The following is a 25,277-nucleotide window of genomic DNA, read 5'->3' as shown; positions in this document are numbered from 1 at the left end:
ATGGGTTATCTAAGGTACAATCGGGCGGGGTGTTCACCTTTGGTAGAAAGGGGCCGTGATACCGCCTCACGGCATAGTAACTTGGAGACGACGACAGGATGATGGGACGATGAAGGTCTGAGAAGACGATGATGTTAATGAACCACAAACACTTGACTGGAGCTTTAGGAACCGTGATTTGTGGTGCTGTGATGTGATAAAGAGGCAGTTGCCCAGCAGCATGTCGGCCAAAGAACGAATGGCTCCCTCCCTGCTTCCCCTTTCTTTCCATGATGATCGGTTTTGATCTAGATTATGAACATCTAAGGCACCCACCGGCTCGTTAATACAGAACTGATGTTGATCCTTCCGTCCGTATCAGTCTCTTTCAATTCTAATCCTCTCTCTTCCTAGCTGCCTTTGCTCCTGCCGTGAAGATCATGGCAGACTTACCCAAGTACGAGGTTGTTGCTCTTGCAGTGCTGGCATCATCAGCAGCATGGGCTACTTCCCAAGGCAAAGCTCCATCTACAAAGGCCCCCCTTTCTCAAAGTCCCTTCAAGAAGATATGCGGTGGCTAGGGGGGCTACAGTATTCACATGACGCTGGGTAGATGTAGGGGCAGGATGACAGCCGATACCCTACTCTCTTCGCCCTCCTTCCGATGTTGTCCTCTAGGTAACCCTTCTGATCCAAGCTACGCTTTGCAAGCCATATTGAAGACCCGAAAAGAAGACTTGGTATGCCTTGGGTTACAGAGCAGGAACCCACAAGCATCTCAAAAAAGTGAACTTACTCTCCCCTGGTTCCTCTCTCCCGTCCCCTTTCTCGGATATCCCGTCCTCAATCTCCCAAGCTTTCCTCCTTCCAGATCGATTATTTCCCGGCCCCCCTTTCCCCGTCTCTCTCCCCCCGACTGCCGAGCCCGATTGATTAAATGAGTGACCTAGGGAGTACTCCGTACATCCGTACAGCCAAACAACGGAGACTTGAATTACGAGGGGGGCAACGAGATCGGTGTAAGGATCAAAGAGATGGGATACTCAAGCCGAGGCCCCGGGGGAAGGGGGAACAAGCAAGTAGGAACTGTACAAAGGCAGCATTGCCAAGTTCCCTCACCTTGGAGCTCACTTCGGTGTACGGATACGAAAATGTAATATCTAGAACCTCTTAACACTTCAACCTCAGGGTCTGATGAACACCTCCCTTTCACTGGACCTGAGAAGAGCAAACGGCAAATATGTGATGACACTGCGCCAAACGGTTGACCGTAGCCTTCCCATCTCGCTTGATTCACTTCGCCCCCCCGACCCTTTTCGGAATCCGACGACGGCATCTGTTCTTGCCTACCAGGGGAGGAAGAAGGGGGGGGGGGGGGGGGTCTCATCACATCTACCAAGCCATCCATCCATTCATCCAACCCATGAGAACGGATACCTCGAACGATATCACAGAATCCAGGCAACATATCCCGAGAAGAATAACCGCGCAGATTGGTACTTGAGAAATGAAGAGAAAAGGAGAAAACAAAGACGAAACCAACACTGGACAGCTGCCTTTTCGTATAGAGGAGACGAGAGAGAATGTACGGAGTACAGTCTACCAGCATGGAAGCCAAAAAAACAATACAGGAGACCAGGATTCAAGTCACAAACGATCAAAGCTTGATCTTCCTTCCTCGGAACTGTTCACACATCAAGAGAAGAGGCACGTTGCTCTCCTCAAACTGTCCGAACTCCTCTCTCTACGGATACTCCTCCTCTTCCTTCAACATCCCAAGCTCGACCACCACCGCCGGCCATCCTGAGACGTTCATCCTTTCAAATCACGCAGAATATAACGCACCCAGCAGCATACCTACATACCTAGCTAACCACAGATATCTCTCTTAAATCTCGCCTACCCACTCGCGCGGGAGGAGGGGGCCAAAGGGGGGGTTACGTTGTATTGTGGTATGTACCGACTTACCGTAGTGTTTCCATACTGATACTCCGCGTACACAAAGTCACTCACTCTTCTCTCCTGCCAACAATCTCCCCTCGTCAAAGGCCCTGTCAACCAGCCTCTCACTCCGCCAGCCGCTGCTCGGCTTCCTGCCTTATAATCAGGGGGGTAAATGGAATGCTGCCGCCTGCGCCTGCGGAGAGCTCTCAGGTAAGGCACAAGGTAGCTCGAGTTCTAGCAAGGGGGGTGGAAGAGAGGGGCAAGGCAAGGCTAGCCCCAAGTCAGTGTAGCAAAAGAAAAGGGGACATTGTGCGAACCTGACAATCAAGGGTCAGCAAGGACTCGAGAAGAGCGAAGCAGAGCAGAAAGGGGAAAGTAACACCCTCAGAGCTGCTAAGAAACGGGTGCTACTCTCCAGAAGAAGCTCTAATCTGTACTATACTACTCTACTCTGCTCTCTGCTCTTCGCTGCTCCGCTTTCCGGGGTGCGTGCTTGGGGGTTCAATTAGTTCAACGGCTTTTCCAACCCCTCCTCCAGTCTACCTACCGTGCTACCCTCCTTCCTCTCCCCGAGAGAAGCAGCGGACCGCGTGATGGGTGACACGGTTGGACGCGGGTCACGGGCGAGGAATGGCGGGCAGCGGGATAGCTTGCGTCGTCGTCTGAGTCGTGATGGTAGCGGGCGGACACGATATGAGGGAGAGAGCCGCACGCCAGAGGTTCGTTCGCTTGAATCGTTATGAGGGCTAGCTTTGCGACTTGACCGTACAATTCGTGAAGTGTCCCGCCGGGAGTGTCGTCTGCCGGAGTAGGAAACAAGGACCAAAGGACCAAGAAACCTGAACTGCCACCACCCCTCCCCTTTCCCAGCAGCTCAACTCAGATCCCGTAGCTTTTGCTCATTTACGAGTAGCAGAGCAAGTTGGTACGGATAGATCCCGAAAAAACCCAGGCGGGTCCGGAAAGAGGAGAGGCGAGCTTTGAGAGAGAGGGGCTCCGGGGGGTTCACCGAAGGCGTGGCAACCCAGCAAGCAGATTAACACAAGAAGAAAAAAAAACATCCGAAGAGTACGACACAGTTCGCTACAGCATACTGTGGGCATCGTTGCAGATTTGCAGAGTAAAAGGGGGGAAGGGGGCGTGTGTTCAAGTGAGTTCGAGTGTGATGGAGGGGGGATGTGGATGTGAATGGGGCCATTCAAATCATTGCTCGAGTGGACATGGCCTTAAGATCCAAGGTCTTAAGATCAAGGTTAACTGCCACGGCCCTAGGCCCTTGATGCTCCCGTACGCCGTACGTCCCATGGCAGGGAAGTATGAGCGAGCGAGAAAGAGAGGGAGAGAGGGAGAGAGGGCCTCGAGGAGAGTAGGTAATACAACCAGAGACCGAGAGAAAGAGCAGGTAGAGGAGGGGTGCCACCTATCAAGCTCTGATCGCCGTCGCGTCTGCAACCCGTATACACACCCTCCTCTTCTGTCAAAATCAAGCTGTAGGTAGTGGCGTCAGTGAAAGAACAAGTAACTTCGTCGCCGCCGCCGCCGCTGCTGTCCGTGCCGTCGTGTTGGATATGTTGCCACCGGGACAACTGCTACATACGTAAGGTTAAACCCACGACCGTCGATTCAGAAAAGTGAAGCCATCTACGGTCATAAAACTTGCAAGGCCCGAGATCACCGGAGCATTCGGCCCTGTGAGAGTTGGTGATCACTCAGTCTCCGAGTGTTGGCCCTACGGCAGCATGGCCATAGCTGCCATCTCCCTCATCTTGCCATTTCATGATATTGCTCATGGATCATGGACCCGGGGAAGTCAGTACCGGATGGGGATCAAGCACGTTGATGACGCCGGCGAGGAAGTGGAGAAGGGGTCCAAGTGCCGTAGGTTCTATGCAGTCGTGGAAAGAACCCACGTTGCAATCTTGCTGTGATGGATTCTCGCCAGATTCACACTTTTCTGCTGAAGACAAGTGGAGTGAGGCCAAGAGTGGGCGAGGCAAATATTGACGGTGGTGGAGGGAGTTAGGAAAAGATACGCCCGCCCGCGTGTCGACTGACGAAGCCGGCGTCGCAGCGTGCTATGGTACGGACAAACACCAAACACGATGAGAATATGAATAGAAGCTCAGCCAAGCCATACTGCGTGCTTGCTTGCCGACCAGCTCCCACAGGCAAAGGCCAAGGGAACAGGAGAGAAAAAAGGTTTCTTGTCCCTACGACCCTAGCTCCACTTTTGCTTCGGAAAGAATCTTGCGATTCAATACGACTCTATAGTCAGCGAAGGAGGGGGAGAGGGTTTCAAGAACACCTTGCTCTGACAGTCGCGCGAGTCGTCCTGGCAGGAAGCATCCAGGCCCGATCATCATAATCGTACGAAAGATGGTCTTGCGCCCCTTTCCTGTGATACGTTCGTCATCGCAACAGTTGATGCCCAGTGTCCACGACAGTCGTCGTCGTCGACGTCGGCGACGCCCACGGACATTGTGATCGAGGCGGGGAGGAGCACGCCGTCTGGGTCTAGGGATTGATAGACACAAGGGGCCCTGAAAGTGGCAGCCCCGAGTGGATGACAGCAACGGCGTCGGACGCGACATCATTGACTACTTAGGCCCTCGGTGCCTTGATCAGGGGGAACCAAGGAGGCGAATCCAGCCACCCTGTCAGCACGCGGTCTACCACCTGCTGTTGCATTCTAGAGTGCTTTGCCGCAGCGCCGATGACATTTGCGTAGGCTTGCGTTTGCCCATCGATGGGATCTGTGTGTCTGCGATCTCGAGAACTGGCCTGCCAAAGTATCATCAAAGTCGAACCACAAACGAGGCAAGAATGTGTATCTGCGGCCTCAAACCTTTCTACCGAGAAGAGTCTCGCAAGACCTAGCCAAAGGTTCCGCAGAGAGTACCTAATGAGAGTACCTTGGGTGCAAGAGGTCGCCATAGTACCTCATCCAAATCAAAATCAGGCATAAGATAGTCCCCGGGTCAGTATATCCTCTCTCGTGCCAATTTTCAAGGCCGGCAGAGCGGCAGAAAAGGTGTACGCTGTCGTCGTGACGAGAGCCAGGATATCCACGACTGACGATCTACTAATCGGAACGCTGTTTTGTTCCCGGAGAGGAGCTCTCGAGTTATGAAAGCTGCGATTCCTCGTGGAGGTGAGAAAGGTTCGCGTGGACCCAGCTACAAATTATGAGAGGGCTTAATGGCGTTGCTATTGCAGCATCGCCAATGGAGCCAAACATTTCCTCATGGGTGCAAGCCTTTGCCGGACACGTCCAGAGCCGTCACACAGTCCCCGGCCCTGAGTCGGTTGCGAGGACTGGTGCGCTGCAGGAGCATATGCATGGGGATGAAGGACCAGCAGATGTCGTTTGCGATAGGCCTGAGACCCTCCACTCCAAGCGTGCTTTGGAATGCAACGCTACTAACGACCGTTCACTCCCACTGTCCCACAACATGTAGCGTAAGGCGGACATCAAGACAGGCGTCAGACCGTAAGGCGACGTAGGAACCGCTCGAGTGGGGATGGGCTGGCACTAGGAAACGCCACGATCAGAAGTAGCCGCACTTTGTTTCTGATGTCGATGTCTTCACCCACAAGCTGTGCTGGGCGACGACAACCCAAGATGCCCAATTGGTCGTGGAGATTGGTCGGGAAAATGCAAGGCTTTGCAGTCGGGCCTTCCAGGCTAAATCGCCGTCGTCGAGCGGGAGGAGGGGATCGCGGTGCCGGCCAAGCCCCCCCCCCGTTCCTTGCTCCGAATTATCGACAAGGGTTAGAAGGGGTATCTGAGTGCAGAAACAAGCAACGACCAGGGTTTGAGAAACAAAAGCTCCCTCGTGAAAAAACAATCTCATCTCGGGATTGTGCAAAAGAAGATAACGCGGGCGGGATAAAGGGGGGGCGGTCGATGGGTCGAGATGTTCGCGCTGCGGGGTACATATCTTGACAAGGACCTAAGAAACAATTTGTTTGTTTGTTTTCACAAGCATGTTGCATTTGCCGATGGGGTTCGGAGGATATCGACTTCTTTCTGCACAGCCGCTCGTCGTCCAAACATTTTTGATATTAGTATTTTTCAATATTCCTCATCGGCCAATATCCGTCCCCTTCACCATCATCCGTTCGTGCATGCAGAGACGGCAGCTCGGAGTGTATGTGTGGCCATTCAGAGCCACTTTCTTCGGCCCAAGTCGCGGATCCTTCTTTCTTCTGCAATGGCACGGAGATTGGGTAGTGCCCGGGGGGCCAGCCCAACATTCTCTGCAGTAATGGCAAAGCCTCATGAAACAAAACGGCCATTTCTTACTGGAAGAGTCCGATTGATGATAGGGCTGCACCGCCACATATCAACAGCGATGCAAATTGTTTCCGTTCCAAGTTGGGAAACGTGGGTATTGCGACCATCTTCGGTCGAGATCTCCATGTTGTGCCATTCGCCTCGCCGCTGTTATGTAGGTAATCTCGGGTGATACAGCAGCATTGATGGGAACCATTTCCCGCCGCCCACTATTATTACTCCCGGGCTTGTAAATGGTCACTGCGGCAGCATGGCGGACTTGCTTGATAAAAGCATCGCCAAGTCGGGTGCTTCGCGACACGCGGCGATGAATGTAGTTTGGACTGTTCAGAGCTTCAGTCGCTCCATGAGCCTCCAAAGGCCTCGATCAGCATCGCCAACCGTAAATGAGGTCATGTTTGGGCGATCCGGTCTGGACTCAGTGGCAGGGTTCAACCCTTCCCCGGCAGACCTGGTGAAATCAAAACATGTTCAGGACAGCCAAGCGCGCCAGTCTACAGCCCCTGCGAGTGATGAAAGGTGTTCATCGGTGACGGCTCGTCCAGCTAAACGTCGACGCCTGCAGGAAAATGCTAGACCTGGACCTTATGTAGGTTGTTCGGGCTAGGTGCTTCTCTAGGCCCTAGAAGCCTTTCTGATCGCCATCATCATTTGTCAATCATCGTCGACACCCCAGTAGTAGTTCGGAACGTGAGGCCGATTTGGAAGGCTAATCGGCGCGGCAACTGCAAAAGCGCAACGAGCAATCGGTCGTTAACGACGGTATCTGTACTCCGTACGAATACTGCGCTCAGGCCCCGCCTCAAGCTCGCAAAGCATCGGCGTCGAGTCTGGGAGGCTAGCAGGATCATGCGCCGCCATAAGATCGCTTCCAACTGCTAGTTCTACTGCTCGCTTGTATCGCCTCGGTTCAGTCGCGTTTGAGTAGCTTGACAGCCGACGCTTTCCTGGCTGGCACCTTGCGAACCGTGTCGGCGCTTTTTGCACCATCGTTCCAGGATTTTGGACCTGACGCGAACAGTGTGTCCTGGGCGGCAACACGCAGCAAGGACCACCATGCTGTGCTCTTCACAGGATGTCCCAATCGCGCTTGTCGAGTTCATCTCATGATATGTGTGCCGCCTCAGACTGTTCGGGTATTGCATGCAAATCTTTCGGCAAGCCTTTCCTTGGAAAAGGACGCAACCTAAGGGGTGGACGATTGACGATGAACTAAACTTTGGCAACGAGCCCACACATGCGGCGGCTTGCGCCCGTCAGTGCGTCTGCAATGACCAAGCTGCCGCCTGCGAGTCAACGGCGCTGTCAACTCGAGGTAAGGGCCCATTAGCATTTGCCGGGGAGATCAGCGCCAGGGCCGTCACGGCCGTGCTGACTCAACACTGACAACCTGCGTCCATCGGACCATCTCTTGAAGATTGGGCAGTTAGGGCCCAGGGTGCACCGGGCATCGCCAGGGGGACTCAGTTCATCCAGAATCCGTCGACCAATCGAGCGAGGTGATGAACGGAGGGCGGCAGCCTCTTCGCGGGTCTCGCGAGGGTGTAAATTTCGGGAGATGGAAAAAAAGACGATGCGGTTCTCAATCGAGCAGCAGATTTCTTACGAGGACGGGGATCATCATCCCAAAGGAGGCTGCTGTGCCGGAAACGTGCCTCGAAAGAGCTTAGACGCGAGTGGAGGCCAGATTAATTCGTCCATGGCCGGAGAAATGTGGATGACAATTGCATGGGGCGGCCCTCTTCGGTAAAGACGGTTTGCAACTGTGACAAGGTCCAGAGGAGATGCTTGGCAGAGAATCAGGGAGTCTTGCGCCATTCTCGTGTCCCCCCGTCCCCATCCCTCCCCCGAATGAGAGTGACCCCAGGCTTGTTTCTTGCTTGTCTTGTCGTCCTCGACGGATACACTACGTATCCGTGTGTGGGAACTCGGGGGGGGATGGCGTGTATGTCGTCTAGCAGTGCCACAAAGAGCCGACTGCCGCGCGAGAGCGAGCAATGGCCCTTGGACGCTCTCATTTTGTCCCCGTCGCTGTGGCACTCTCAAGTTGCTCTCTGTCGATCCATCTTCATCCCATGGCTGGTTGGTACTTCACACTCAGTACCTGTCTCCAGGCTCCATGCTGTTGGAGCGGCCCAATTCGGAGATTTCAAGACCTGGGACTCTTGACGCGCTGGTTGCAACACGAAATCCATAAAGCGAGCAGAGCCGACTGTCTGGAGCCGATTTTTTGCGCCTCGTGGCTGCCGCAAATGTTTCAATCCCTGGTACGGACGGTCTAAGCACCTGCATCACCAGCTAGTCATGAACCAGAGTCTGCTCAGGTTCGTGCCTGGCGCAATGCCAAGTGCAAAGGCAAGAAATAATGAAAACCCTTCTCATTCAATGGGCAAATAGTGCATCGGCTCATCGATGGTGTTGTGCAGATGTGTGCTCGGAATAGGGGCCATTTCCATTGGGAGGGGTATATCGGATTGCAGATATAGGTCTTAGCCCGTCGGTTAATGGCCATGGGTGGAAAAGGGGATAATTTCGGTCGTGAATCCACAAACGAGACTTGGAACTTCTTGTTTCTCAAAAACTCCGAGCCATCAATCAGTACGAAGTGCTCCGTATGAGTGACAAAAGCATGCATTTAGATGAGAAAATGCCATACCACGATGGCGAGCCCCTTGCTGCAGGGAACGTACGGAGGTCGGCCATGGCCGAGTCGTGATTGTGGCTGTCAATGGTCTTGCTGTTTATCTGATGTAGATTCGTGTTTCCCATGTCTACACAGCCCGGTCGAGCCCTGTCAAGTGTTTCGACGTCGAAACACAGACCACCGCCAGACCAAATCAGTCACTCGTCGAGAGTGTCGAAACAGTCCGCCATCGAGTGCCGTGCTCTTTTATCCAGATATACCTCTCCACCGTGAGCAAGATGACGAGAAATCTGGGCGACGGTCGGCAGAAGGTGGTCGTGTCCCTTAGAGAACCAATGAGATGTGCATCGAGCAGCAAAGAGGGCCAAGGCGTGACAGGGCCCATGAGGGCCGTTAGGGGCTCTATGGTGGACCGACCAGGACGAGGGCTAGTCGGACAAGCAGGCGGCAAGCCATCTGCACATGGTACCCGCTTCAACGAGAGGCGTGACGGGTCCATACCCGCACGATCTCGCTGGAAATTCGCCGTGAGCCCCCTTGAACACCCCCCGGACCGTTACATCCAGCAAGGGATGCTTCCGCCGCGAACGTTGGTCTGTGACGAGGTCTGCGACTTGGACGGGGACGCTCTCTAGGTGAGGCGCGTCAAGAATAGCGCAGGAATCGTACCAGCTCTAGGCAAGGCCCGTGGATCGCGGATCGAGTTGTGAAAACCCGCAAAGTGTGAGAAAGAGATTGAATATTGGCAGGGAAATGTTTCTTGGACGAGAACCGGGAGAACTCGGCCTTGATAGCTAGCAGTACGAACTGTCGTGGTTTCTCAAATTGTGCCAGGCCCAGGGTAACTTCCGTGCCGTGGCTTTGGTGGCGTGCTTCTAAACGCTCCCGAAGTGGCGGTACAGCAGCAGATGCGATCGACCTTGTAGCCGCGCCGCCGGGGACTGCCAGTGAAGGCGGCTCTCAGGAGAGGATACTCGTACGACAATCATCTTGCGGGATCCCGATGGAGCGTTCCGTAGAGGTACTTGGAGTTGTGAGGTAGACGTCGTAATTGCAAGGGGGCCATATGACAGCTCCGGACAACGTGTGTTGAAGCGGTCGGTTAGAGGCGCATACACTTGTCTCTTGACTTTGATGCGAAAGCATGCCGCTTCCAGGTGCGGAACAGAGTAGGCGATAGCCCGTGTTAGGAGCGAATACATTCATATGCAAGCTTTCAAGGCTGAAAAGTTTTTGTAGATAGCACTGCTCGAACAGTGCATTGTTGGTCCTCACTTTCCTCTTCGTGCCTCGAAAAATACTGTTTGGAAGGGGGAATAGTTATGCGTAGCAAGCACTATACAAGGTCTCCAGTTGTGAAAAAAGAACAGGCTCGAATGAAGTTGACGTGGTTCCCGCGTCGTACTAGTTGACTGTGCGTCTGTTAGCGCTGTCACTTGCAGGCGTAGCTTAACGGCTTGGATTGTCGGTGCAGAGAGCGTGGACCAGCGGTGTCCACAGTGGCTGACACCTGCTGTCAGGTACTGTCACTTGACGAAGCGCGCGTGAGAGGCGTCATCTAGGCGTTGCACCGGGGGCCCAGGTCGAGCGAGTCGAGGAAGCAGTCTGCAAACGGGAGCTTGAATGGAGGCCGGCGAAGAGGTTGGAGACCAGGGTGACGGGACCAAGACTTAGAGCGGCGGCGGCGGCGGCGGAGGAGGAGAAGCCTAGAGGAGGGCGCGTTACCGCGGCAAATCCGAGTAGAGTTTGTGTCGGGCATGGGACCTAACAAGACGAGGCCGCGGGATGGCAAGGTATCGCAGTCCGGAAGTGTAAAGTGAGATGAGGTTCAAGCTTGGCTGGCAGCGTGCCTCACCCTCACTTTGGAAGGTGACAAGGTATACGAGGCTTCAGATATCGGCCAGTTCGCGCGGAGTTGGAGTCGACTCCAAAAAGCAGTAGGTATGGATATCTGTAGAGCAACTCAGAGAGAGACGAAAAGGGCAGAGCGGGGGGCGTTGAACAAGTGCCTTGCGGTGTGATAGCTTGTGGCGTGAGTAAGGTATAGTAAGCTATGCGAACGGAGTACCCAAGGACCAAGGCAGTCTGCATACTGAGGCATGGTGGACGAGGTACGTAGGGAAACAGGAGCTAGGAAGAAGGAACCGAATGCAACGGCGCTGGCGAGAGTCGCGATAAACTTTGTTTTGGGTCGAGCCAAACAGAGAGAAGCAGGTGTCCGGCGTACCTGAGAAGGAAACACAAGCGTTTGTCCCCTCGATCCATAGTAGAGTGTGGGCTGTGTGGTACCCGTACGAATACACTATGGCCATAGTGGTGCTGCGTGGGTATGCGTAGCAAAACGAGTTGCGGGGGACGTGGAGAAGGTGACGGTGATGTGCCCTCGATGAGGTGACTTGCTTGAGAGCGGGTTCGAGCAGGCCAGGACACCACCTAGGCTGTGGACGAGGGTGACGGACGACGGGGGTCCGCGTGCCGGTCCAGGGTCCTGATCATGATGTCGAAGTTCCCGGCCTCCAGGGGGGTTAATTGGAGGGGAGGCGGCGGGAGGAGAATGTGAGGAGTCGTTGTGCGTAGTGAGGAGGAGCCGTGATCCACAGAGCTTGCTGTCGATAGTCGATAGTGTGCTGCGACGGCAGGGAAGTACGTAGTTGCGCATATGTCCAAGGCAAAGTCGCAAAGAGGGAGGCCGAAATGATCATGTAAAGTACATTTTGGACTTGGATATTGAGCAACAACCGCGAGATGAAGCAGAAGAAGAAAAAGACGGAGGAGGAGGTCCAGTAGGAAAAGTGGGCGGTTGAATGTCAAGGAGACTGGAGTCGAGTCGAGTCGAGCTATTTTTCTCCCTCATTAACAGATTTGGAGACTTTTGACAAAGGGAACGACGTGAAGTGGATGATGGACAACAAGTGGATTGAACCGCTGTGATAGTCCGGCCACAAGATATGCTACATAGTTATCTTGAAGCGCAACTACTTGCTTACTCTACTTTGATGAGTGGCTGATAGAAAGAGGCGAGGGAATTATTGCAGCCGACGGGAGAGATATGTCTGGATGCGGAGTGCCTCATTCCTCCCATATTACATTGGAAGGGAAAAAGAAGAAGCAATGTAGAGGGTTTGAGGAGGTATATGAACATATCCCATTCGTTTGAATATCGCTACTTGCCGACTTCGTACTTACCTTGACCTGAGTGCCTGACCTTGACATCGTTCTGCTTTCCACAAGGTAGGTAGCTACGGCAAGCAGGCGTAGCTGAAGTCCATTCAGGAAGGACAACATATGGCATCTCGAATATGGAGATTCTCAGGAGCTTTGGGGCGAGCGTGATGCAATGGATGGCAGGTGCAATTGCAGGTTGAGAATCTCAAAGAGTTAGACGGGCAGGAGCTGCACAATCAGCCCGAGCTTCTGCTTGCGATGCGGACTGAGGACTGTGGAAGGTGGACTCGATGAGAAGGTGGGGTTGGCAGGAGGACCCGTGCGAGTGGAGGTTGAGCATTGGATCTTGACCACACATCAAGAAGGTGAGGTACGTACTGAGCTGGGCAGAAATATGGAAGTGTGGATGGTGAGGCAGGCGTGGCAGGCACGACAGGGCAGCAAGAACAAGGAGAGAAAGTGGGCTGTGGAGCCGGCACAAAGAGGGAAAGGGCGACGATGATTGACCAAGGTGCTGACGGGATTGAATCAGTGCCCCGGCTCTTAAGGCACCTTTAGCCTGGGAAACCCTGCCTGGTATAATTTTGAGTTTTCTAGTCGGTGCGGGTTAATATCGGAACTACGCACTGTAACTGAGCACTGTATTTCTCCAGCGACTCTGCACAAACAATCCACTGAGATACGGGGACATGGCCCCGAAATTGGGGGGTCTTGATGCGCTGCTGGAGTCGCTGACTTGCTGGATTAGGCGCTGGAGAAACCAGTTGGAGACCTGGCGCGCATGGCAGCCTGGGTCCCTGGGGACCTGCCTAGGTAAGGGGTCGGTGAAGAAGTTGAGAGCAGCGTGTCATGATGGTGCTGCGCCGGGGGGCCGGGGGGGCCGTGGCACTGGGGGTTCATCATGGTCGCGATGCTGGATGGAGAATGGCTAAGGTCGGGTGGGGGAGTGTGGTGAGTGGGAGCCTGGCACGCCGCAAGCCGCACGCCTCGGGCTGTCATATATGGATACATACCTTACCTTATGAGAGGAGGGGAGGGGAAAAGAGAGGTCGGGGGGTTGTTAGAGAGGGCACGAGGTTGGCACGAGGCATCAACGATGGAGAATGCCATGTCCGTTATTGTTATTGACAAGGCCTTTGAAATGGGAAAGCTGGGAAGGGAACCTCTCCCTCCGGCCGCCGGGGCGGTGCTTCCCTCCTTTCCCCGTCGCTTCCTCCGACCACCCGACCCGATCTTGGAGCAAAATAGAGTAATTACGACGGTAAGGGCCTGTCCTGCCTGCCTGGAGATTGGAGTCAAGAGTCGAGGTCGAGACGTGGATGTGCAACTTCCGAGAGCCAGACCTTTCAAGTTACCTACCACAAGGGAGGGAAGGTAAGGTACGGACCATGCTATGCACCTGCCGCTGCAACTGCCACTACCACTGCCACTACCACTGCCACCACGTCCTCGCCAAGGGCAGGGACGACATCCGGGAAGGCGAGGTAGAGGGGCCGAAAGAGAGTTGGCAGGTGCAGATGCCAACCCAGTGTCATTCGACGGGATCCTTCCTTCCCATCAGGTCGCTTCCAAGGCTACCTACACCTCACGGTCAGCTGGGCAAATCTCTGTCAGGAGCGAACCGAAAGGCAAGCGCACCTTACTCGGTGTCTTGCCTACCTTACTTGACGGATACACCCACCTTCTCTACCAAATAAGGCACCTTAGATGGATGCCTGATGAAAGGTTCTTGCTCTTGTTCCCGTCCCTCCTTCCTTCAAAGTTGAGATTCGAGTTCATCTCACCATTGAAGCTGCCCATTGCTCTTTCCTCAGGCACGACCGAGTTCTGAACTTCTGACTGCTGAAGTTTGGTTGTGTCCGTGCTTGGCTCCTGCTCTTTCCATTTTCGGCCTGGGCCTGCTCCGGATTCCGGACCCGTTCCGTATCTCTCTCCCTTGACCATGACCTGGCAAGATTGGCCTGCTCGAGCATTGAGCATAACCAAGGCCTTGATCGTGTCCTGGTCTGCCCGGAAATCCCCCCTCTCCCCCCGACTTTTTCTGGAGTTGCGCCTTTTCTTTGTTCATATTGCTCCGGGATACAAGCTGTGTCTCCGTAGATTAATCATCGCAGGCTTGACAATTCCAACTCGATTCGGCCACCAGGTCTCTTCCTTGTCGACCGAGTGCGGCAATTAGGCCCTCTTGCGCAAAGGCCCGACTCTGCACTGTGTTTCTCGGGGTTTCCTTGGAACAAGGAAATTTGTTATCGATAGTTGCCATCGCTTCAATATCCTTTGGCTGCCGCAATCAATACTTTGCCATACATAGTAACCTCCTTTTCGCACACGGCATCGACATCGGATATTGAGTTACCTAACCCTGGATCAACAATATAGCTCGCTTCTCTCCAATATGTGAGTTGTATTCACTTGCTATTAGGAGAATGGCCAAAATAACAAGGTAAGCCACTCCCGCAAGTTGCAACATACCTTACCTTACTTGGGTACCTAACTTCGTACCTTACGCTGGGCCAAGTACGTAAGCAATTAACTCGATCCCAGACCTTCATCCGCTTCACCTCACCTCGGGGCGTGTGACTTCTACGGTCTACGGATACCCAGGCTCTGAACGTTACCTCCCGCCCTCGTGTCCGCTTCTGTCCTCCACTCTCCGACTTCACGTCGTCACCACCCCCGTGCCACCCCTCGACGTGACCGGACTACGCTCCGATCGCATCTGGCTCGGAGGACGGCGCGAGCGACTCTTCCCTTTCCGCCTCGACATGCAGGAAATCGCATCGGACGGCCTGCTTATCCCTCGGCATCCGTGTGCATCGCCATCTGATGATTGACCGCCTTGGTGCTTGGGTATCGCACCGCACCGCACCCGCACCGTACAGCACCGCATCTCACCTCACCTCGCACACAGTCGCAGTCGCACAGAGGCAGTCAGTTGCTTGGCCCATGTGGCCACCGCTCTGCCAGACCCCAGCCTACGAACGCTTCTTAACAGCCACATTCGTCCGCCGCTGCAGCCGTGGGTCGAAGCTTCTGGGGGCTACTGCAGCCACTGCATACTCTCTGCATGCACCCGGCCGTGATCCCTTCTTTTTTGCGCCCCCAGTATCTGTATGTACGAAGTACAGACGACAGCCTACGAATACAGAGAGTCCTGGCCACCAAGATCAAGACCTGCACCTCGACCGAGACCATTCAGAAGACCAGTAGAGAGCATACATTGCAAGCTAGATGCACATCCACAGCCAGACCGAGCCAAGGTCGTTGTCGAGGCCCACATAGCAAACCAGGCCGTTACTGGCGACTGCATGGCATTGTATCCGTACCTTGATACCTCTGTACCTTGCCGCTCGATGAATGTGCAGTGAGGTCAGGAAGGCAGGCGGTCAGCCGCCCATCACCCGCCCTCGTCCTCATCCTCGTTCTAGTCCCTCCACCACACAACGGCGCCCGGATCCATGTCGGTACGTGGAAGTAGCAGCTCAGGTACCTTGCACAACCGGTCTAACGCCGACAAATGGGAAGCTAGAACGCCCTACCTGACCTTGACTGCTGATGCTTCTGCGTCGGCTGCCGCTGCTACTTGCTCTTCTGCTGCTACGCTACGGCTAAGCTACGCTGCGCTACCCTCGAAGCTCCTCGGGAGCCAGTGCTACTGTGCCGCGGGGCTAACAAGTAGGTAGTGTACCGTTCAAAGTATGTACTTGTACTGCGTGCGTAAAAGAGTGTGAGGGGCAGGGAAAAGAGATAGGTACCGTAAAAACTCACGCCGTTCGAACTTGCGCTAGCCCGTGCACTCGACACGTTAAGCCTCTCTTAGTACAAAAAGCTCGCTGATCTCCGCCACTTTTCCAGATCTTGATTCTGAATAGAGGCACGTATTGGCCAGAAGGTGAGTAAGATAACGGGAGCACGGGCTAGCGCAAGTTCGAACGGCGTGAGTTTTTACGGTACACTACTCTCGCGTCTGGTGGTCTCGTCCCGTCTTGTCAAAATAACCAGGACGATGCTGACTATCGCAATTCAGGCCGCCTTCTGATCGTCTCGCATCAACTCGCCTCGTGTCCAAGACCTCTTGCCGTTGATTACCTTGGAGCACGGGAGCCAAGATTACGCGTCTTTCCCGTCTTTTGCTTGATGAGACGGGCTGCCTCTTTTTCTCATATTTCCCAGGGACCCCTTTCTTCGTGTTTGTTTGGAAGAAGGGGGACGGGGTATCCGAGCGCCCCCAATTGTCAAGAGGCAGATATCCGCACCCAGGCTCTTCGCGAGAGAAAAGACGCGAGGGGGATTGGCAACAAGTGCAAGAAGAATGCAGCTCTGCAGGTTACCTTGGCGAATAGGTAGTGGCCATTTCGGAAACGGAGATTCAAGCTACCTACCTTACCCTAGGTACGCACAGCTGTCCCAGGTACTTTGGCAGCAGCACGATGCCAATGATGCGATGCGACTGGTTCGTGGGATTCCGGACGCGGCACCTTGGAGCAGTGAATGGGTGGGTTGCGCACCTGCGCGGGCGGCGGGACTACGGAGACAAAAACAAGAGGGTACGTATCCGTGCTATGTAAGGACAGTACGTACTGCCCCGTGGACAAGCCCGCGGCCGGGTTCTATCAACTGCCATGATGAGGACCGACCCTCAACCCTGCGCCTTTTTGCGGACCCCTGGTCCGGGTGCGGGCACAGACTGTTAGCTTCCCCTTTCAGGAACTTCTCCCACGAACATGCCTGGGCGCCTCCGCATTTGTGCCTCGCTCTATTTTTTGTGTGCTATTTTTTTTTCTCTCTCTCTCTCTCTCTTGCGTTTTTTTTGCTTCTTCGTTTCTGTTTCTCTCTGTGCGTTTGTACCTATCTTTGTCTCTTGCCTGGGCTCTCTCTCTCTTCACATCTTGCGGATACTCTTCCAAGTTGTGTGCTGTGGTTTTTTTGGGCCCCCTCCTCTACTTCCTTGACACACCCACATCTTACCACCCCGTCACCCGTGCTCTGAGTGTTTCTCTTGTTCGGATTATTGACAAGTCGTCAACCTTGAACCCTTCCTTTACCTTCGCTTTGTCATAATATTCTCGCAATTCTTGAATCCTCGCAAAAGCCGGACACGAAGAGGAGGAGAAAGGAGGAGTCGGGAGATTACCTTTGGTCCATAGGGTCACTAGCGCCCATGTACCTATGTAAGTCATAACGGATCTCCATATGAGTCTAATCATGCGCAGCGAGGCTTTGAGAGATGCAACCGCAAGCATCGCGAGTCGTGGTCACGCATTCGATATACCATGGATTCAGGCATCTTGACCGACCGGCTCAATTACCTTCCTCTTTCCTCCTCCTTACGGATACACTTGACTTGGTCAAGAAAAGCGATCTCTCTGGTTTCTTGCTTCCTCGGTCTGCGGCCTCTTCCCACCCACACCCCTCGTTTCTTTCCATGTCTCTTCTCTCAGTGAGCAGTGAGCAACGAGGTTGTCTTCCTGACCGACTCGAACCCGGCATCTGCCTGCTCTGGCGCGTCTTGATTCCCGGGAGAGTCATGACACTTGACGGCAGAGCCCGAACAAAAGAAAAGCAGAGTTGCGACACCTGAATGCTTGAACGAACCGCGCCGTTGACAGCCTTGCTTTTGGGGAAACACACCTCCCCTCCTTCGCCGTTGTTCGGCGAAAAAATAAGGACAGACTCAGAGACATTGCCTCTTGTCTGACCAGCCTGCCAGCAAAAGCCTCAGTCAGGCGCCTGTGTCTATTATATTAACCCTCTCTTAATATTGCCTGCCCACTCCACCATACCCGGGCAGGGATGTTGGAACTGGATGTGTGCCCCAAGCGAGTTGAACTCGGCCCCTGGCCTCCAGCAATCTCGTGAACCGATCCCCCCCCTCTCACCCTCCCTCTCCCTCTCTCTCACTCTCACTTTCGCACTCTCACACCCCCTTCGCCTCTACACCTTTCCACTTCCTGACTTCGTCGGCGTCTCTGCCCAACAGTCTTCTAGAAAAATTGCGGGCCAGTAGCCTACAACAACCGTCGGAGGATTCTCTCTCTAGTCTTCTTATCGAGCGACACCCCCCTCTTCAACCCCTGGACATTTCGCCATGATGCTTCCATTGGTCAAGACGAGGGTCTTGGGGCATATCCAGCCTGCGATTTCTCCTCGAGAGATGCTCCCCCCCCCCGTGCCTCCGTACGATCCATGCCAGGTTCTTCTCCGTCCCTCCATCTCGACAGAGCTACGTACCGCATATGCCACCCTGCTCACCAGGGTCAGTAGTGCCAACCCTGAAGGCTTGCCGTCAACTCTCTTCCATGTCTTTTGCTCCTAGCGATACCAATTTGTGCAAGGGACTTGTCCACGCCTCCGGCAGAAGCGGGGGTGTGCTGGAGGGGAGGAGAGAAAAAGAGTGAGAGAGAGAGAGTGTGTGTGTGTGCATGTGCGCGCGCGTGTCTTTGAGGGCGACCGAGTGAGAGGGGAGGAAGAGAAACAGAGAGTGAGTGAGTGTGTATGAACGGTACGGTACGGTACGGATAGAGAGAGAAAGTGGGTGTATGCCACTGTCCAACCGGGGCCATTCAACCCGTACGTATCCATGATAGCTACGTAGCTATGCATCTTTTTCCTCAGGTATCGTATGTATGTTTATGTGCGGGTGCGGGTAATGAAGACAAGACTGGTCTTGGATGTGCGAATGTGCGTCGGCTGGTTCTACTTGTTCGTAAGTGCGTTTGGGCGAATAAGCGTTTTGTGATGCGCTGTTTCTCCATCCCCCCGGAGCTCGCCCGTCAAGTTCACTCTGTGGTCTTGCTCACACTAATAACTCACTAAAACTAAGGTAAGGTAAATATTGCGTACCTTTGCTTGGACGGGCCAGTAGTCCGTATGCAAATTCATAAACCAGAGCTACACTACTGCAACAGCATCAAAAGGCCCTGGACCTGGTATCCTGAACTGTGCTCGTTTGCTCTTATCAAACCGTTTCAGTGCCGCCCCTCGTCCTGGGCCCTCGTCGACGACCTTGTCTTCTTTCTTCTCCTCCTCCTCCTCCTCCTCCTCCTCCTCCTCTGCTCCCAGTCTACCAGTCTGCAAGTCTGGGTCTACCACGGCCTGCGTACTGCTGCTTCTGCGTCCTGCGTCCTGCGTGCCCCCTTCCCTTCCCTTCCCTTCCCTTCCCCATAGCGCCGCCTTCTAAGAAGGGTATTTCCCTAAACCTGGTCGTCGCTCTGCAGGGCGCATCCATACTCCATCGTCGTAGCTCCATAGCGTGCCTTGTTCTTCCGCTCACCAGATCGCCCGCTCCTCACCTTTCTCCTTCCCAGTATGGTTGCATGCACTGACCGTCCTGTCCAAGAACCCGCCATCACGTTGTACCGGTGACCTTGCCTTTGCCGCTGCCGCTGAAGAAGGCACAGGTCAACGGCCCAGCAGGAGGGACATCCCGTTGAGACATCAACTTGCTGCTCGACTCGACTCCGACTCGACTCGACGCAACCTTGACCTTGAACCTCGACCTTGCCTTGGCTGGCCTCCCCCAGCCCTGCCCCATCATTGTATCCACCCCAGAACAGTGCCGAAGATTTTCATCAGACACCCCCTCCAACATCTACCGTCCTCTTGCGACCCATTCACCCCATCAGATACAAGTATACATCTCTCCCTGCAACCTTAAACATGACCGTCGTCCGTTGATCCTCAACTTCATCTTTGCATCTTCTGCATCTCTCGAGTCTTCGCCATCACTCCTCGAGATCAAATAACACACTCGCTCATCCTCCCCTTCGCTTTACCAATCCCAACCTCTTTTGGTCAAGACGACTTACATCAACAACGTACATGCCCTTGTTGACTACCCAGCAAGGACCTCGACATATCCTTGTGTAAAGTACACACGGAGACCAGAGACAAAGAAAGAAGAAGAAGCAGAGTGACAGAAGCGCGCTTGGGTCTGGAACAGGACTACAGCGCATCAGAGAGGCATGCTCTAATGTCAACCACGGTCACTTACCCCGTCATGGCAGAGCTGAAAGAGCCGGCACATTCCAATCTTTGGTCGAACTATGGGAGTCCCGTCCAAATGTCGTCTCGATTCAACAACAGCCTGGATTCTGGCCTCGGAGGCCACGCCGCCAACTCACCACACGCGGGACGCCCTAGAAGCACCCACCCGAGTGTAGACCATGGATCTTATCCCTATGGTCGCTACCCTCAAGACGAGTCCGATGCGTACGATAGACATTCGCATCCCAGCTTGACATCCCACCACAGCTTCCCCAATCTCAAGAGACCCTACTCGCAAACCGAACAGCCCCCTTACCAGGAGATTGTCCAGGACCTGAGAGACGATGGCTCCAAACTTACCGTCAACCACGACCACAAGCTGTTGTCGTTCAAGAGGGTACAAGACAAGCACACTATTGTCGACCAGCATGGACGCATGCAGCAGCTGGAGCTTTCTGCTCAGCTGCACGGAATGTTCTTCCTTTCCGAAATGCCAGCCAACAGCACCGACGGTTCCATCCTCCAGCCCGAACTGACCTGTTACCGACGAAACCTCTTCCAGATTAGCGGCTCTCTCATCACCCCACGAGGCCAGCTCTCTGTCATATCCGAGACTGGCGAGACGGTCCCCGTCAGCAACACTGAAGTGACCATCTCTGCCATCGAGTCTGTCGACGGCCACCCCGTCCGACTTATCGTCATCCCCTGGAAGACGCCCCCACCCAACTCTCCCGAGATCACCCAAACCCCGGACCAGGAGCCAGCGTCGCTTCCCCTTATCCCCTTCCAAGAAGACGGTTCGGAATCCGATGGCGAGTATGCCGTTTATCCCATTGGCTGGCGCCGACTGCAGTTCAGAATGTGAGTATCAGCCCGAAACAGGCGCACTTGCGCGCAGACGTGACGAATCTCGGCTGATTTGACAAAGTGCCACCGCAAACAACGGGCGGCGAAAGGAACTCCAGCAACACTTTGTGCTCCACCTCAAGGTTGTCGGGACGTTGGCCAACGGAAGCAATATTGTGCTTACTGAAGCGACTACCGCGCCTATTGTTGTCCGGGGCCGCAGCCCTCGCAACTTCCAGGCAAGAAAGGAGATTCCCTTGCTAGGATCGAGCGCTGGCTCCAGGGGCCAGGCCTTGGTTGAGACTGGACTGGGTATTGTGGCGGGACCGTTGGCTATCAAGCCGCAGGATGCCAAGGCAAGAGGGTTGGACATGCAGATGCCTCGTTCCGCCTTCACCTTTAACGCAGGAGGACCCAAGATGCCCGGAGCACCCATGGGAGCCATGAGATCCAAGTAAGCTGAACAACGCCCCCTCCCCCCTTCCATCCAGCGTACATGTCTATCACTTGATCGACATTGTTGCGATACGAAGCCCGGTCACTGACCCATCGTAGCTCATACCCCAACTGGTCCTCCTCGAACTCTGTGCCCGGGATGCCACAACTACCACCAGCTGGCTCGGCAAGCTACCCCGCTACGACAATGGGAGAATCTTACCACAAGGTTGCTCTGCCGGGAAGTGCAAGCTTCGGTGGAGAGGCCCATGATATGCCTTTGCAAACGTCGATGCCTTCCGTTCAGCTTTCCCTGGTTGCCAACGAACAGCAACAGCCTCCGATCAGGACACAATACGCTTATGTGCAAAGCACAACTGCTCCGCCACCACTTTCAGTATCGGCCACGGCAATGGCATCGAGCTCAGACAACGCGCTCAACGTGCCCAGATACGTCGATAACCCTCGACCTACCAAGAGCCCCAGGCATGCAAGCCAGCCTTCCATCGGGTCAATGTCCCATCACGAGGCATCCCCGGAGTACCGGTACGGCTCGTCGTACGGAGCAGTGGGCAACAACCCCAGCGATATTGCACCGCCATCCTACAAGGCTGAAGCCCCCGCGTCACACTCCAACCCCTCTCGAGACTACTATCCGCCCTCGAGTTCATGGACGACAACAGCTGGAGAGCCTACCTCGACTGTTGCGTACAGCAGCAGTGAGGCAAGGCCGTACGGCTTCCCTGAACAGTACTCGAGCGGAGGCTCTGCGCCAACCACCAAGCAGGAGCATGCTCCCGCTCCTCCAGCCCCTGGGTCATACAGCAGCGCCCACCGGGGATCGTTTGATGGCATGAACCATTATTCCTGGAACACTAATTAGCTGCGAGAATTACTGATTGGCGGCTGGGTCACGCCACTTGTCTCCAAACATGAGGGGCAATAATAGGTCGGGCCGAACGATGCTTGAGTTGAGTGAAGCAAGATTTGAGGGCCGAACTTGTTTCCGGGCCTGGCACAACAGCCCTGACTGTGTACCACTAAAACTTCAATTCGTGGCCAGAAGAGTGTTTGCGGTTCCGATTCGACTTTTTATCTCCAAGTACCTAGGTGCGATATTTCGATTCTGGAGCACTGTCGAGGCGGGGGATTCACACCGATTGAAATACGGCATACCCCGCGGTAAAGGAGGTTTCCCTCTGGCGGTTGCCATTTTTGGCTCTGCTCGGCATGGGCGTGGTTTGTTTACAAGGTCTCATGACAGACCGGACCCGAGCATAATTTGGGTAGGCGCAGCAACGACAAGGTCGAGATCGGCGTCAAGAGACGGGCATTGTCTGGGTGGCTGGGCATTTCGATACCACACGGAAGATAGCATTGACGTCGAATGCTCCGGCCGGACGCTTCTATCACCGGCTCCGGGCCGTGCTGCGACATTGTGTGGGCGGGGTACTTAACGATATGTATGGTATTTCTTGGTTTTTGTTAAGCGCCGGGTACCGGACGGGGAAAGCAATGAAAGGCATTGTGGTCTTTACTCGGCATCCTTGGTCCCGAATGCGCCAACGTTGGCAAATTGTGTTGCCTGTGAGAAGGAAAGGGTATTGGGGAAAGGAAAAAGGACACAGCCACAAAGGGCTCAGCCTCGAGGATGGGACGACGTCCAAAGTGAGATGGTCCTGAGCTTGGTAGCCTTGTCCCAACCATGTGGTTGGGTCCCGCCACCCACCCACACCTCGGAGAGAGTTCGTCTGATTTACCCGGGGCGGAACCAAAGGTTGGGTCCTGGCATGGGAAGGCACCGGTGGTGTGGAAAAGGATGGCGGTTGAGTGCTGGTTGGCTGGACGTCCGCCCGACTTGGTAGCGTTCCTTCTGTGCGTGGTTTCTCGGACTCTTGATGAAGATTTTTTGTGATTTTGATTTGCTGAAGAATGAGGAAAGAGATGGTTTCGTGGAGGAAGGGAGAGAGAAGAGAGAGAGAGAGAGAGAAGGAATAGCAAGAGAGAGTGCAAGAGGCGAGAAAATAGGCCAGAAAATGCGCAAGCAAGCAAATAGGCAATGAATAAGCATCCATTCCAGCCCCAAAACCCTAGGTTGACTCTCTTCTCATCCAGGTTCTGGTGTCTGATTGGGGATAACCTCCCCAGAGCTCGTATTCGAACTAAATTTGGTGGTTCACAATGAGCAGAGAGACGGATACGGGCACCGGGCACGCGGGTCATTTATGTGTTTGGTCCACCGAGTCAACCTGCCTCGACTGTTGGTGCACGACGGACGCATACACACATGGGAAAATCAGCCACCGACTTTGCTTGGGTTGGATTGGGACCTTTGACCTCTCCACCCCCTTCTTCCCAGAAGTCACCTACTTAGTTGTATGAGGTGTCTGACCATCTCTTTTCATATTTTGCGGAGGGGAGATTACCACCACCACCACCACCGTCCGGCGGCGTTCTACGATCCCACGTCCCACACACACGGCGCGGTCACGATCACACCTTGGCCAGTAGCACTTTCACCGTTGGTCCGTTACGCACGAGTCTAAGGTAGAGGCGCGGGCGGGCCACTGCGGCAGGCCCGCTCAGCTGGGAATTTGCGATGCCAATAGTGTGATGGGGGGAGGGGGGGGGTCCTAGTGGTGCGTTGGCGCTGGTGCCCTGGGATAGGACGGAATGGGTGCGCTTTGGGCGGAAAGATACTGCTTTTGCTTGCCTTGTTCTTTTGTTGTATTTGTTGCTACTTTTGATTTGATCCGGTTTTTTTATGTCGTACAGCGCATGTGAGGGAGGAAAGAAGCTGTAGAATGCTGCCGGCTTGGCGAATGAAGAACAGAAATAGAGAGAGAGAGAGAGAGGGAGGGAGGGAGCCCAGAAGGAAGAGAATACGAATGGGTTTGGTTTCCTGTCACTTTGGTCCGAACACTCTAGCCCCGAATCCTTCGTGATGAGAATCCACAGAGACTTGACCGCTTTGAGAGAAGAGAGAGCAAGAAAAAGAGAGGTACTTTTGGTGGGATGTTTGTTGGATCCTTTTTGGTTTTCCATGGAGTCGTATTCTTTGATGTTAGCCCACCACCATTAAACCAATACTACATACCAAATGCTGTGATACACTGGCATTAGGTAGGTACTGTGGCAGGTAAGGTATCTTGTCAATTTTCACTCACGCAACCCACGTAAACCCACGCAAACGCAAACGCAGGGCGAAGAACGCGGGTGATGCCCGGTTCGGGCCTCTTGCTGGGAGGGCTTGCGTTCAGCCTACCGCTGGGCCGCGTGGGATCCTCGTGAAGTGTGTGGGTGCGCGCGTGCCGTTTCATGCATGCATGTACGGACGCGGCGCAAGTGTACGGATAGGCTGGGCAAGCTGGCAGTAGGATTGGGATGCGTCGCTGAGGAAGGAGGAGGAGGGCATGGAAATGGAACTGCAACTGCTGGGGCGGAGATGTACCGGATACTAGATATGACAGGCGTACGCAATGGAAGGAGCAGGAGGGGGGGGATGGTTGGTAGCATGGTATGGGGACCCGAGCAGCTGGTTAGGAATGACGATGGTCCTCCCCCCTCTCTACCTGCCTAGCTTGCTAGCATAGGAACGGGGAATGATAAGTTGACTACGAGAGTGAGAGCGAGAATAACCTATGCGAATGGAAGTATCCGTAGGTACGTAGAGAGAGAGGGAGGGGCAGAGGTGGAAGACTCCGCTGGCGCGTTTACACTACTTTCCCACGTTGTTTGAACCCAGGCCGGCCCGCCTTTTCATCCCCACCCCTTGCTTTGCCCACGTTATGTTTCCGACTGTCACTTTTTTTTCTTCCCTCTCCCACGGTGTGTTTGTACATCAAGACTCCACAACTCCTTGTTCGGTGGCTTGCTGGGGAGGGGGGTCCGATGGACGAGCTGACGGCGGACACTGGGCAGGGAGTTTTGATACCCCCTCACCCCACTGTTTAACTCCATCGTTTTGTATTACTAGAGGAT

The 25,277-nt window shown here is 54.4% G+C and overlaps 9 protein-coding genes across 9 annotated transcripts; 4 read left to right on the top strand and 5 right to left on the bottom strand.

Annotated features, from left to right (window-relative positions):
* Positions 1-5,147: 5,147 nt before the first annotated feature.
* Positions 5,148-5,381, top strand: CLUP02_08208 (uncharacterized protein; the record flags this gene model as incomplete). Its single annotated transcript, XM_049287198.1, has 1 exon — positions 5,148-5,381. The coding sequence occupies one exon, from the start codon at positions 5,148-5,150 to the stop codon at positions 5,379-5,381; it is 234 nt and encodes a 77-aa protein (XP_049144341.1).
* A 2,505-nt stretch (positions 5,382-7,886) lies between these two features.
* Positions 7,887-8,060, bottom strand: CLUP02_08207 (uncharacterized protein; the record flags this gene model as incomplete). Its single annotated transcript, XM_049287197.1, has 1 exon — positions 7,887-8,060. The coding sequence occupies one exon, from the start codon at positions 8,058-8,060 to the stop codon at positions 7,887-7,889; it is 174 nt and encodes a 57-aa protein (XP_049144340.1).
* Positions 8,061-8,071: 11 nt separating this feature from the next.
* On the top strand, positions 8,072-8,389 carry CLUP02_08206 (uncharacterized protein; the record flags this gene model as incomplete). Its single annotated transcript, XM_049287196.1, has 1 exon — positions 8,072-8,389. The coding sequence occupies one exon, from the start codon at positions 8,072-8,074 to the stop codon at positions 8,387-8,389; it is 318 nt and encodes a 105-aa protein (XP_049144339.1).
* Positions 8,390-9,142: 753 nt separating this feature from the next.
* On the top strand, positions 9,143-9,499 carry CLUP02_08205 (uncharacterized protein; the record flags this gene model as incomplete). Its single annotated transcript, XM_049287195.1, has 1 exon — positions 9,143-9,499. The coding sequence occupies one exon, from the start codon at positions 9,143-9,145 to the stop codon at positions 9,497-9,499; it is 357 nt and encodes a 118-aa protein (XP_049144338.1).
* Positions 9,500-12,773: 3,274 nt separating this feature from the next.
* Positions 12,774-13,973, bottom strand: CLUP02_08204 (uncharacterized protein; the record flags this gene model as incomplete). Its single annotated transcript, XM_049287194.1, has 3 exons — positions 12,774-12,957; positions 13,048-13,311; positions 13,732-13,973. 3 exons carry the CDS (start codon positions 13,971-13,973, stop codon positions 12,774-12,776), a joined length of 690 nt encoding a protein of 229 aa, XP_049144337.1.
* A 3,357-nt stretch (positions 13,974-17,330) lies between these two features.
* Positions 17,331-17,711, bottom strand: CLUP02_08203 (uncharacterized protein; the record flags this gene model as incomplete). Its single annotated transcript, XM_049287193.1, has 1 exon — positions 17,331-17,711. A coding segment is annotated over one exon (381 nt), but the record flags the coding sequence as incomplete, so codon positions are not given.
* A 1,209-nt stretch (positions 17,712-18,920) lies between these two features.
* CLUP02_08202 (uncharacterized protein) lies at positions 18,921-19,566 on the bottom strand (the record flags this gene model as incomplete). Its single annotated transcript, XM_049287192.1, has 2 exons — positions 18,921-19,180; positions 19,389-19,566. 2 exons carry the CDS (start codon positions 19,564-19,566, stop codon positions 18,921-18,923), a joined length of 438 nt encoding a protein of 145 aa, XP_049144335.1.
* A 336-nt stretch (positions 19,567-19,902) lies between these two features.
* CLUP02_08201 (NDT80/PhoG like DNA-binding family protein) lies at positions 19,903-22,179 on the top strand (the record flags this gene model as incomplete). The annotated part of the gene is made up of 3 exons (XM_049287191.1): positions 19,903-20,876; positions 20,944-21,315; positions 21,417-22,179. Coding segments are annotated over 3 exons (2,109 nt in total), but the record flags the coding sequence as incomplete, so codon positions are not given.
* Positions 22,180-22,781: 602 nt separating this feature from the next.
* Positions 22,782-23,519, bottom strand: CLUP02_08200 (uncharacterized protein; the record flags this gene model as incomplete). Its single annotated transcript, XM_049287190.1, has 1 exon — positions 22,782-23,519. The coding sequence occupies one exon, from the start codon at positions 23,517-23,519 to the stop codon at positions 22,782-22,784; it is 738 nt and encodes a 245-aa protein (XP_049144333.1).
* Between the last annotated feature and the right edge of the window lie 1,758 nt (positions 23,520-25,277).

Source organism: Colletotrichum lupini, chromosome 4, assembly GCF_023278565.1.
Source record: "Colletotrichum lupini chromosome 4, complete sequence".
NCBI lineage: Eukaryota > Fungi > Ascomycota > Sordariomycetes > Glomerellales > Glomerellaceae > Colletotrichum > Colletotrichum lupini.
This window is presented reverse-complemented; position numbering and strand designations above follow the sequence as displayed.